Source organism: Panicum virgatum, chromosome 7K, assembly GCF_016808335.1.
Source record: "Panicum virgatum strain AP13 chromosome 7K, P.virgatum_v5, whole genome shotgun sequence".
In the NCBI taxonomy this organism is placed as follows: Eukaryota; Viridiplantae; Streptophyta; class Magnoliopsida; order Poales; family Poaceae; genus Panicum; species Panicum virgatum.
Window position 1 is genome coordinate 28,043,767 of NC_053142.1, and position 12,673 is coordinate 28,056,439.

Sequence of the window (12,673 nt, forward strand, 5' to 3'; positions counted from 1 at the left end):
TAGGCCTTCTGGTTCCGTGAGCCCCCGGCAGTCGCACCACTCGGAGCCGTCCCTGGGCTTCCTCCGCTAGCTTTCACCGGCAACTTATTCCCTCTCTGCTCCATGCGATCGAGGCTTCTCTCCCACGGCGGCGTCAAGGTCAGAGCAGGCACCTCTCCTCGCGCTCCAGCTGTCCAGCAGCCTGGCAGATGGCTTGGCCAGTTGGCCTGGACGATGGCTGCGAGTACAGTTAGCCAAACGGGCAGCCCGACACGCATATGATTTGGGTCCGGCCTGATTAGGCACGGTATGGTTGCCGTGCCGGCCCATGGGTTGGCCAAGCGGCTTAGGAACAGCACGGCGGCCTGTTAGCCATACTGTACTGGCTCGTTGGGCCAAGCCGGTCTGTTGGGCCACAATGGTCATGCCGGTCCATCAGCCCGCCGTTTCAAAAACCACATGTTTTAACATAAAGTTTTATAATAATTCAAATATCCGAGCAACACAACTAACAACGTATTTGAAATTACAAGTACTCTAATTGAAGACAACATATTTCACAAATAGAACATAAGAACTCCTAAAATTCATTGCAACTCACAAAATATAGGCTAGCCGATCGCGGGCTTTACGAGCCTGCTGTACCTGTGCGGCTGTGCCGGCCTGTCGTGCCGCTTCGTGCTAGCTCCAACTGGATCGTGTCGTGCCAGCACGACGTGTCAGAGGAGCACTGCTGGCATAGCTTCAAGAAGTATTTCAAAAACAGACTTCAAAAACAGCTTTTTGTGAAGCTATGTCAAAGAAGTAAAATTGCAGCAGCTTCTCCTTTAAAGCAACTTGTGAAGCCATTCACGTGCTTCCACTAATGGGGTGAAGCTAAAAAACGTGGCTTTGCCTAGTTTTACTAGAAAAAGCTATTTTGCCAAACATTTTTCAAAACAGCTTTAGCTTTAAAAAAAAATGCTTCACAAACTATTCCAAGAGAAACTAAAGCTATGCCCAACATAGCCTGTCAGTCACGACCCAAAGTCTAAGTCTGTGCCTAGACTGGGCTAAAATTTCATGCTTCAGGTCGGCCCACGGGCCATGGGCCGCATGCCAAACGGCCAACTATAGCTGCGAGATCTTTGGTGCCACTGGGTGGGTGAGATGGCGAGAATGTTGGCTGGCCACGAGACGTGCTAGGATAGTTGCAGTCTAATTCAGCTGGGAAAGAGGATTGATTCAGATTCCGATTCCCGTGCAGCATTCAGGCGACAGTTATATTTCACGTAGCCTTCCAATCTATATATATTATATAGATGGAACCCACTAAACATCATTAACTCTGATTTTGCTGCAATCACATGAAGCCACGTCATCAATTAAGTCTACACCGTCTGATTTCATCCTCCCTATTCTCCTGTATGTCTATTTTGCTGTACGTTAATCCACCATCTCACACAAGACCATTCATCTACCAGGAGCCCAAGAGTTTGTTCATGCAACCCAAGCCACGAGCTCGCATACCGCATACACCTCCTTCGATTCCCTACGCGGCTACGCCGTCCTCCAGATTCCGCAGACCCGTCGCTGCCATGGCGATGCGCTCTCTGTTCGTCAAGTTGAAGGACCTCCCGCGTCGGATCTCGATCTCGGGCTTTGGCACCTTCGTCCACAAGGTTCGTTCCCCATCTACCATCTCGATCCCTTCCCCTCGGAAGTGATCACCCCTCCTGAATAGATTTATCGTTGCTTGCGTACGCGATCCATCGTACCTGATACATATCCAATTGATTCGTGTTCATGATGATCAAGTTTGAGTCTTTTTTTCTGATCAATTTTTTCCTGGAACTATTGAGCTGCAGGATAACCCAAGAATTCTAGATCCTTACAAATATGGTTCTATCGAAGAGATGATTCAAGCCCTGGAAAAGAAGTACAAGCCCTACTTCCATATGACACTCGCATCACTGTGGCATGCAGGAAGAGCACCGTGAAGGATTGTTCCAGGTCTCTTCTCTTCAATGTTACACATTCATTCATTATGTTCTGATATTAATACTATGTTTGGTTCCTCAATATTTTACTGTTTCATACAATTATATTTGTACAACTATATTTCTAATTATAAACATTTCACACACAACTGCATTCCTCACATTTCATTTAAAAAAAATATTTGCATAAATTTCGCTTAGCCAAAGAGTCGATACAAAGTCGAATCACTTCACAAAATGATGCAGACTTTTTCTATTTTCTCCTAGAATAAAATTAAAGCAATCTTACCATACCAATTACGATTCCTCTTTTTATCAGTTTCATCAACTTGAATTTTTTATATGTACTTCAATTTTAGTATTTAAGCATATCTTATATACAACCATGCCATATATCTCCAATGCTAAAATTGACTACAACTTCATATCTCTATCTTTTCAATACACTCAACTTCAACATTTTTGTCCACAAATCCCGCAGCAACGTGCGGAGTATTCAACTAGTTTCTGCAATTTCTGAGCTCAATCACATGATCCAAACGAGGCGACTTCGGAAATATAAGCTCGTGCGTTAGTCATTTGGTCTGTGCTCAATTTACAGCAAAAACTTGCATACTACAATAATGCACATCTTAGTTTAGTGATGTGTCGTTGTTCTTTTGATCTTCAAAATCTCGGTATGGTACAACTTATAATTCGGCCATCTTCTTGGTCTTGAGCTCTGAAACTTTGCTCTGCTGGAGTCATTGACTTACACAGCACAACTGCGAAACAGAGGATTGCTGAGGTACTTGATTAAATCCAGATTCACATGTAGGGGTTGCACTTAACCTAATTATTTTCTAGAAAAAGGGTTGACAGCGTCACCATCCTACACGTAACTCTGAATTCACATGTTTTGGCTTCTCATTTGAGTCCATTTTCATAAAAACATGGTTTCACCCCCAAAGGGTGGTTGCAGTCAGCAACCCTGCACTACAATGATCCTATTAACTACCCCAAGTTGCTACTCATGGCAGGGCTTCTTCTTATTGATTATATATTTTTTTACAAAAAAAAACAACGGTGGTCAACTATAGCTCTGCACCAATGGAGATGCACGTGGTCATATATTGTTCATTTAAATATAAACATCATGATTAGAATATGTCCAATAAATTGGTTGTGTGCATTCCTCGTTGATTCGGTGGCCAGAAATTGTCTACAATATCCTCGTGTTAAGCGTTTCCTAGAGCCCACTGGCCCATTTCAAAGAAAAAATGTTATTATGTTGCTCTTGTATCTTTTTTACATCATAAGCTTTTCTAGATAGAATTTGATTAGGCTGAATGATGGAAAACACACCATCAAGCCGGTGCTTAATAATGTTTTATTTCCCCCTTGATGCTAGTCTCCAGGCCCGGCTCTAGGCCTAGGCGGGAGGGGCGACTGCCTAGGGCCCCGGGAGGGGCAATTGCCTAGGGCCCCGGCTGGAAAGGGACCCAATCTCATGTACATGCAGGGCAGCACCGAGGCCTAGCAGCGCAAAGGCAAAATAGCGAAACGTCAACTGCGCGACCTAGCAAGCGTGAACAGACGCTGAAATTGTAATAATGTTTAGTGGCGTCTTGGCGATTGTGCTGCATGTTGGCGTTCTTCACAAGATCAAATCGGATCAGGGAAACAATTAGTCTTGACGATTGCCGCTTGCTGCACTTGTTGTGGTCGTTGGTGCTCCGATTCACCAACAAGGTGACCGTGTGCTGCTGTTCCGTTCCTCATGAACGCCCTAGTCCTGGATCCTGTCCTGGATCAGGTCATCAGGTGGCTCACACAGTCCGCAATCTTCTCACTTCTTCCCTTTGTTTTTCAATCAGTCCATAAGTGATAGTGATAATTAATTTCATTCCCATCCCCCATAGAGACCTAAAAATTAGTTTTGACTTTTCTATATCTATAACTTTTACTACACATCTAGATATAACTTTGTATAAATTAAATGCATAGCAAAGACTATGTATCTAAAAATGCAAAAAAGTAATAATTTAGAATAGAGGGAATATAACATTAGTGAATATTTAGAGCTCTCACCTCAATATTATCCTTAATGACTTTGCACTGATAATTTCCAAAGGAGTTTTTTTGAACCACAGAAACATTATTTTTGATGGAATTGTTACAATTTATTCATGTTTGAGGTAATCACACTAGTCACATTTTGTGCTCCTTTAGTTTCTAATATGGACACTGTTTTTCAAGAATTGAGTATATGTTACTAGTATTATATGCTTTATGATTTTGCAAATGTAAACAACTTTTTAGTCTAATAAAGGGCCCATAGTATCCTTTTGGCCTAGGGCCCTAAAATATGTTGAGCCGGCCCTGCTAGTCTCTTTGCTCTAGTCATGACGACTGATGCTTTGGGATCCTCGATTGGTACACGTACGAGCTAGGCTTCTTTTCACAATACACCAAATGTGATCTAAGTTGAGCTGACAGCTGCATGATATTATGGAATGGTTAGTGGCCCTATTTTCTCTATGCAAATATATCTTGACTCTTCCATTGGATCATGATATCTATCATATCTAGATTTGACTGTTTGTTTTCATATATATTTTGTAGGTACGTTTGACCCTTCTTTTGTTGTATGGGGTGCAGGGTGATTTGAGTGAACCGGTCTGATCTCTACGGAGTGCATGACTGAATGGAATCAAGGGATGCAGCATGGGCAGAGTGAACCATGCCAAGAATGTGGAATAAACGATCCCTACAGAAAAGATCAATTGCGGATTAGGAGAGATGGAGACGTTGAAGAAGGATACACTGTACGAAACAGTCGCAAACTCTGAATGGAAGTTTGAATCTTCCAGTTGAGGGCTTGTTCGGTTGCATACAGTTTCGTTCCGGACCGGGAATGATAGGCACAATAAGAAATATAATAAGAGGTCTGAATTTATTTTAGGTCGGAAACTACTTGCAACTAAATAATCTCATAATAGATACAACAAGAGACCCGGATTAATCCATGAGTCCGGGTCTCTTGTTGTATCTATTGTGAGCTTATTTTGTTGCAAGTAGTTTCTGACTCGAAATAAATCTGGGTCTCTTATTATATCTTTTATTATTTCTATCATTCCGGGCTCGGAATGAAACCGTATGCAACCGAACCCTGAGCTGGAACTGGAATACTGGAAGGGGCCGGGGTGGGCGAAATATTGATGGAATATCGACCTGCTGTTTGCCGTAGCAGCGGCTGGAAACGGCGCCGCGGCTTGCTTGCATTGTCAGAGCGCCAGCAGCAACTGCCGAGCGAGAGAGAGGCTGCCAACAAGCAGCGCGTCCCATCTGACCAAGAAACCGTCTCGTCGCGGCTCGCGTACGTGAACCGTGTAGGCAAGCTCCAGTTTCACGGCCCTACCTAACGGCAAATCCGTCGGCTTATTCAGTCACCTACCTGCTCACCTGACCACTTCCTCTCCTGCTCAGCTCGATCCGCCCTAATTAGTTCGTTCATCTCGCAGCGAGCGCGGCGTCACCGTCAAAACGCCGGGGCAATTCCGAGTCCACTGCTCGCACATCTACAGTATATTCTATCCAACAATAATGGCCGCCCGGTTGACGGCCGGTTAGCGGTCGCACATCCTCGGCCGGTGCCATCCGCCGGCCGGTTCTACACCTACCGCCGCGCGCCTAGCTGCACGTCCGCATCGGCCACCATACATCCTCTCGTACCCCATCATCGGCGACCTAGCTTCACCCTATATATACTTGGTGACCCTGTGCCACACCTTGCTGCACTGCATCCTCATTCCTCTCCGAGACTCCGACCACACGCGCTCATCATCAGCTGATCGATCGAGCAAGACTTATCATTCTTAAGCATTGGCATTCGTCTTACCATTCTCCAGAGTCCAGATGAAGATCACCATCCTGTCCTCCAAGGCCGTCAGGCCCGCCGCCGCCGCCTCCCCGGAGGTCGTGCCGCTCTCGGTGTTCGACAAGGCCAACTTGACACGTAGTCTTCGTCGTCTACGCCTTCCGCCCGCCGACGCCGCCCAATGCCGCACTCGAGGCCGGCCTGGCCCGGGCGCTGGCGGCTACCGGGAGTGGGCGGGGCGGCTCGGCGCGGACCCGCACACCGGCGCTCGCGCCATCCTCCTCACCGACGAGGGCGCGCAGCTCGTCGAGGCCGCCGCCGACGTCCCGCTCGACGCCGCCCTGCCGCTACGCCCGACCCCCGAGATGACGCGGCTGCACCCGCCGGCGCCGGGCAAGGGCGGCGGCGCGGAGGAGGAGCCGCTCATGCTCATCCAGCTCACGCGCTACGCGTGCGGGGGCCTCGCCGTGGGCGTCACCGCGCACCACCTCGTCTCCGACGGCCGCACCACCGGCAACTTCCTCGTCGCGTGGAGCCAGGCCACGCGCTGCGCCGCCCTCGACCCCGCCCCCGTCCACGACCGCGCCGCCTTCTTCCAGCCCCGCGACCCTCCGCGGGTCGAGTTCGAGCACAGCGGCGTCGAGTTCAAGAAGCCGAAGCCGGCCGCCGGCGACGCCCACGACGATGCCGACAAGGTGGAGGTCCACAGGGCCCACTTCAGCCAGGAGTTCATCTACCGGCTCAAGGTCCTGGCGTCCTCCCCGCCGGGGTCGGGCCGGCCCTGCAGCACGCTGCGGTGCGTGGTGGCGCACCTGTGGCGGTGCATCACGGCGGCGCGGGGCCTCGACGGCTCCACCACCACCAGCGTGCACATCGCCGTGGACGGGCGCGCGCGGATGAGCCTGCCGGTGCCGGAGGGCTACACGGGCAACATGGTGCTGTGGCGCGGCCGGCCGCGGCGGCGCGGGACCTTGTGGCGCGGCCGCTGCGGCGCGGGACCTTGTGGCGCGGCCGCTGCGGCACGCGGTGGATCTCATCGACGGGGCGCTGGCGTGGGTGGGCGGCGCCAGCTACTTCGCGTCCTTCGTCGACTTCGCGGCGGCATCGGGGCCGTCGAGGCGGAGGGGCTGGTGCCGGCGGCCGACGCGGCGGAGATGGTGCTGAGCCCCGACATCGAGGTCGACAGCTGGCTGCGGATCCCGTTCTACGACTGTTGATAGCCAAATTTGGCACCTGCTGAGACCGTCCGGTCAGACCGATCTGGTCTGTACAGTCCGAGTAGAATTAGGTTTTTTTGTAAAGAGTCTTCATGTAATCCTACTCGTGAAGGAGTACGTCTTCCCCGGCCTATAAATATAAAGGCTAAGGCCGATTGAGAATTGACCAATCGAATCAATACAAAAATCGCATTACTTTTTATCTCTCAAACCCTAGGCTTTTCCAACCCTAAATTGCTTTCTTCCTTCGTCTCGACGGCGTTTGAAGACGTTTTGAGTGGCCCTGCCGACCTTAGAGCAACCCTACATTCACGAGCTCCGACGGGGTCCCTCCCGATCTCGCTGTTCTAGGTTTCCGGCGACGCCCTGCTTGCACCGGTCAGACCGGTCGGCGGCACCGGTCAGATCGGCCTGCCCAAGGTTTCGCGGGTGTTGATCGCTTTGACGATCGTCCGCGCGTTCTAGTACATTCGAGTGTGTTGGCGTGATTTTGCGTCAACATACTTTTTGACGACTCTGCTGGGGAATAGATTAATCTGATTTTTAAAACCGATCTAATCTAACTTCTCCGGAAAGATGGGTACTCATGGTAAAATTCACAACGACAACATCATCAAGGCGACCATGGAGGAACTCACTAAAGACGAGCGCAGGGCCTACCTCATCGCTGAAGAGCACCTTAAAGAGCAGTTCCTTCAAGGATTCAAGAAGGAGCGAGGAGGCCTATTCAAGAGGGTTGGGGAGTTCGTGATGCCATCATTCAAGCTAAACCAAGACAAGGTCGAAGTACTTCCTAATGATCCTTCTGAATTAGTCAAGCAATTCTCTTTTATGGTAGATTCGAAAATATCCGCCGCGCAAGTAGCTGTAGGAGAGAGTTTTGCTGGGCTCAATCATCAGATTGAGGCATTTAAAAAGGGCAAAAGTGTCGAGGCTGGCACTTATATTCCAGAAACAAATTCGGCTGGCACATCTGCTACCCAGGATCAATTCTTTGGGCTGCCGCCGAACTTGTTCCCAGGGCAAACACCGTTGCCATCTACTGTCCATGCGCCACCGGTCCCACCGGTCTCCTCGACCGGTCAGACCGGTTACACGATCGGTCAGACCGGTCCAACGGGGCAGTGTCCAGTGCCCTCTGCACCGCACGCTTCTATTCCCGGTTCGGCCGTCCCTAACCGAACCAATGAAATAGTGATGCATGCCAGGCCTCAACTACATCACAGCAGGGATCTGGACCTCACCGAGGGCCGATTCCTAACACAAACATTACTTGCACCGGTCCTACCACGCAACGTGTTTCGTCCTCTTCACATGCATCGGCCAGCGGTACTTATCAGGCCGATTTCAACAGGTTTAAAGAGGATTTGTCCGGTGTGCTTAAATCTAAACTTGGGATTGATATGGGTGGGTCGCATTTATATCAAAAGCCGTATCCTCCAGAGTTTGATTTTGTTTCATATCCTGCTGGTTGGCACGTTCCCGAGTTTGTGAAATTTAATGGTGAAGATTCTTGTACGACTTGGGAGCATGTTAGCCAATATGTCTTGCAATTGGGAGAAGCGGGTCTTAACGATGCTTTGCGCGTTCGCTTATTTTCTTTATCTTTGACCCGAACCGCTTTCTCTTGGTTTTCCTCGCTTGCGCCGGGATCGATTTTAAATTGGAATCAATTAGAGCGCAAATTTCATGATCATTTCTTTAGTGGGGAAGCCGAAGTTAGATTAATAGACTTAACATCGGTTAGATAAAACCGAGATGAATCGGTTTTGGATTATTTCCAGAGGTTTAAAGCTTTGAAAAACCGTTGTTTCAATTCGTCTCTTTCGGAAAAAGATTTGGCGTATTTGGCATTTAATGGCTTGCGTTCTTATTTGAAAGAGAAACTTGAAGGTTTTGATTTCATTACGGTTAATCATTTGCAAATGCGAGCTGTTGGTGTAAAATTTAAGTAAAAAAATTCTAAAGATTCCTTTAAGCCTCATCGGTCCAACACGTATGTTGTTGAGAATGATTCCGACTGTTCGGACGATGAGGAAAATGGAGTGTACGCCGCTGAATTTGTTTGGCCGTCGAAGGACAAACCATCTATGTGTCCTTCGCTTAAGCCAGTTCAAAAGAATCGGCAAAATGAGATGAAATTTACTTTTGATGTTTCCAAGTGCGATAGGATTTTTGATGAATTACTTAAATATGGAAACATTCGTTTGTCTCATGCTATACCGTCGCTGCAAGAACTAAAAAGGCATGCATATTGTAAGTGGCATAATTCTTTCTCACATGCTACAAATGATTGTAATGTTTTCCGTCGACAGATCCAATCGGCTGTAGATGAAAGACGATTGGTGCTTTCTGAGATGCAAGTAGACAAGACTCCCTTCCCTGTCCATACTTTGGAACTGAATAATCTAAAGGTTCTCCTTTGGCCGGAGCAAGCCGAAGGGGCTCAAGGGAAGAATGTGGTGATTGGAGATCCGAGGCCGATGAATGCAAATAATAAGATTCTGGCCTGAGAAGTCATTGCTGAAAAGACTCCTGATGGGAAGCAGACTTTGAGGATTTTTGTTAATGCTCCTAAGCCTTGGGGCAAGCAAGTTCCTCCAGTCAGCCTGCTGTCCAGGCGCAACCGGTCAGACCGGTTGCATCAGACCGGGTACAACGACCGGTCAGACCGGCCCAGGGAGCAGCCCCGAACTTTCAAGCCGAAACGTCAGGAAGAGGGTACTTGGAAAACAAATGTGCCAAAACTGCAGGGTAGGCGTACAAATTAGGGACCTACCTTTGGGCAGTTGTTGAACAAGTACACTAAGGCCGTTCAACAAGATCAACCATTAAAAAAGAGACCTCATTCACCACCGCATCGGGGCAATGCTTCGCCTCCAAGGAGGGAATTCATCAGGCGCAGGAGTGATTATCCTCAGTTTCCTCCACAGAAGGTGTATGCTACTAAGCCTTGGTCCCCACCAACGTCAAATGCAGTTAATCCGGTGTCGGAACATGAGGGGATTTGGCTCCAGTGCATTCCAATGCCATGTTCACCACCATATCAGAGGGAGGAAAGATCAAGGATGCCAGTACACGACCGATTGGGAGCACACCAATCTGGTCCAGCTCAGCAGGCGCCACCGGTCAGACCGGTCCCCTATGACCGGTCAAACCGGTCTCAGCAGAGACCGGCACGATTTGTTCCTCCGCAGGTTGAATACCGCGTGAAGGAAAAGAAGTTAGAAGTGCAATCAGAAGCTACTCCAGAGAAGGCTAAAGCCGATACTGTTGTTCAGATCAGCGAGATTAAAGTGGTTGTGCAAGATAAGGGTAAGGAGCCGATGGTGATTGATAAATCGGCTACTTCTTCTGCTCCTCCTGTCCAGAAACCTTTTACTGCTAACAATCATGAGGCTGGTGGCAGCAAGGTGGCGGACAAATACCATCAACCCCGTTGGTGTCCCGAGGGATTGACGCATACCCGGAAGAGGAAGCTCCAACGTCTTCGCAATAAGGAAAAGAGGGAGCAGGAGGCAGAGAAGGCGAGGGATGAGTACTTCAACAAGTACAGGCCCATGATCCCTCAAGGCAAAGTATGGCAGGTCAAGATGATTGACCAGCCATCAGAAGAACCGGTCAAACCGACTATGGCGACCGGTCAGACCGGTTCTCTCGACCGGTCAGACCGCCCCGAGCCACCGGTCAGACCGGTTGAACCCAGTGCAGAGAGTACAGCCGAATCAGCAGTGACTGCTTCGGTTTCTCGAGTTGATGAAGTGGAACCAGCTCCTCCAGTAGCAGAAGAAGAAGAACTGGTGGATTATGAGGTGTCCCCGGAGCGCAACAATTTGGAGATCAACGTTATGCATATGTTTTCGGATTATCTCATAATTCCTGAAGAGGAGGTGGTTCATCTTCAATTTGGGCCTCGTGATGCTGTGTTCCAGAAGCCCAAGGAATCGGATAACCACTTGAAAGCTCTTTACATGAGGGGACATCTTAATGGAAAGCCAATTTCTCGCATGTTAGTGGATGGTGGGGCTATTATAAATCTTATGCCCTACTCATTGTATAAGAAGCTTGGCGGGAAGGACGAGGAGCTGATCAAGACCAACATGACGGTTAGCAGTGTAGGTGGAGGTGATCCCATTGGTGCCAAGGGGGTTGCATCCATGGGGTTGACCGTTGGAAGCAAGACGCTTGCCACAGCCTTCTTCGTCTCAGAAGTGCAAGGTAACTTTAGTTTAATACTTGGGCGTGATTGGATTCATGACAATCAATGTGTTCCGCCTACCTTGCATCAATTTCTTATTCAGTGGATCGGTGATGAGGTTGAGATAGTGCCTGGTGACACTTCTTCCTTCATAGCTACCGCCGATTCCAGTTCCATTGGTGCCAATGACAACGTCAAGTGCTTATCGGGCTTGGATCTGTCCGATTATGAGCTTATCAGTTGCACCAAGGAGGGTTTCGTTCCTACAACTCTAAAGCCGATGGAAAATCGGCTAAATCACTTAATGCTATAAAGATGAGTCCAGCAGGCGACTCAGGCGCAACCGGTCAGACCGGGTCCCACGACCAGTCAGACCGGTCCTCTTCGGATCGGCCATCAGAGCCGACCGGTCGGACCGGTGGGTCAGACCGGTCAGACCGGTCCAACGCAGAGTGGCTCCAGCAATGCATTGAGCACTATCGGGCGTGTACGAACGATATGTGTGAAACTATTAAAGAATCAGAAGACATGGACAAGCTGGCCCAAGGTTTTCGTCGGCTGATCCTTTAGAAAAGGTAGATCTTGGTGATGGTACTTTTCCTAGGCCGACTTTTGTTGAACATCGCTTACCAATCAAAGCCGGTTTTAAACCTTATAAACAACCGGCTAGACGTTTCAATCCTAGTATTTATGACCGAATTAAAGAGGAGGTTAATCGATTATTAGATGCTGGTTTTATTCGGTCTTGTCGTTATACGGATTGGATCTCTAATATTGTGCCCGTTGAAAAGAAAGATTCGGGCAAGATTCGTGTTTGCATTGATTTTAGAGATCTCAATAAAGCTACTCCCAAGGATGAATATCCTATGCCTATAGCCGATATGCTAATTAATGAAGCGTCGGGACATCGTATTATTAGCTTTCTTGATGGTAACGCGGGTTATAATCAAATATTCATGGCCGAGGAAGATACGTCTAAAACGGCCTTTGTGTGTCCTGGATTTGTTAGTTTGTTTGAGTGGGTGGTTATGACTTTTGGCTTAAAGAATGCTGTAGCGAAAATGGCCTCTCATGCCATATTTCAATATAATGTTTTGGCGATTGATGACACACACAATACTTGGACTAATATGATTGTCAAGATGACCATTCTCAGGTTTTTAGGTTCAAGTGATGACAAAGAGAAGATATGCGTAGTTAGGCCCGAAGGGCCGCCCCTACGGGGGTTCCGCTTCGGTCCAAAGGATTCGAAGATTGAAGAGACCGTGAAGAAACCAAGTCAAAACAATCAAGACAGAGATATTTTAGTATCACCGGTTGAATCGACGCTAAGAAAATTACATACGTCGGTGCATTGACTTGGAGCACGTCTGGGAGTTTTGGTAACACCGGTTGAACCGACGCCAGGAAAGTTGAATACGTCGGTGCAATGAACTTAGCA

The 12,673-nt window shown here is 48.5% G+C and overlaps 2 protein-coding genes across 2 annotated transcripts; both read left to right on the forward strand.

Moving 5' to 3' along the window:
- LOC120640732 lies at nt 1-3,396 on the forward strand. The gene is made up of 3 exons (XM_039916645.1): nt 1-138; nt 1,443-1,640; nt 1,827-3,396. Exons 1-3 carry the CDS (start codon nt 103-105, stop codon nt 1,956-1,958), a joined length of 366 nt encoding a protein of 121 aa, XP_039772579.1. The 5' UTR covers nt 1-102; the 3' UTR covers nt 1,959-3,396.
- Nucleotides 3,397-5,855: 2,459 nt separating this feature from the next.
- LOC120640074 (agmatine hydroxycinnamoyltransferase 1-like) lies at nt 5,856-7,034 on the forward strand. The gene has a single exon (XM_039915966.1). The coding sequence runs from the start codon at nt 5,856-5,858 to the stop codon at nt 7,032-7,034; it is 1,179 nt and encodes a 392-aa protein (XP_039771900.1).
- The last annotated feature ends 5,639 nt before the right edge of the window (nt 7,035-12,673 follow it).

Coding starts and splice junctions, on each gene's coding strand:
- LOC120640732 (XM_039916645.1), top strand. CDS start 103: ATGCGATCGAGGCTTCTCTCCCACGGCGGCGTCAAG. Junction 139..1,442: donor TCTCCCACGGCGGCGTCAAG/GTCAGAGCAGGC, acceptor TTCATCTACCAG/GAGCCCAAGAGTTTGTTCAT. Junction 1,641..1,826: donor TTGGCACCTTCGTCCACAAG/GTTCGTTCCCCA, acceptor ATTGAGCTGCAG/GATAACCCAAGAATTCTAGA.
- LOC120640074 (XM_039915966.1), top strand. CDS start 5,856: ATGAAGATCACCATCCTGTCCTCCAAGGCCGTCAGGCCCGCCGCCGCC.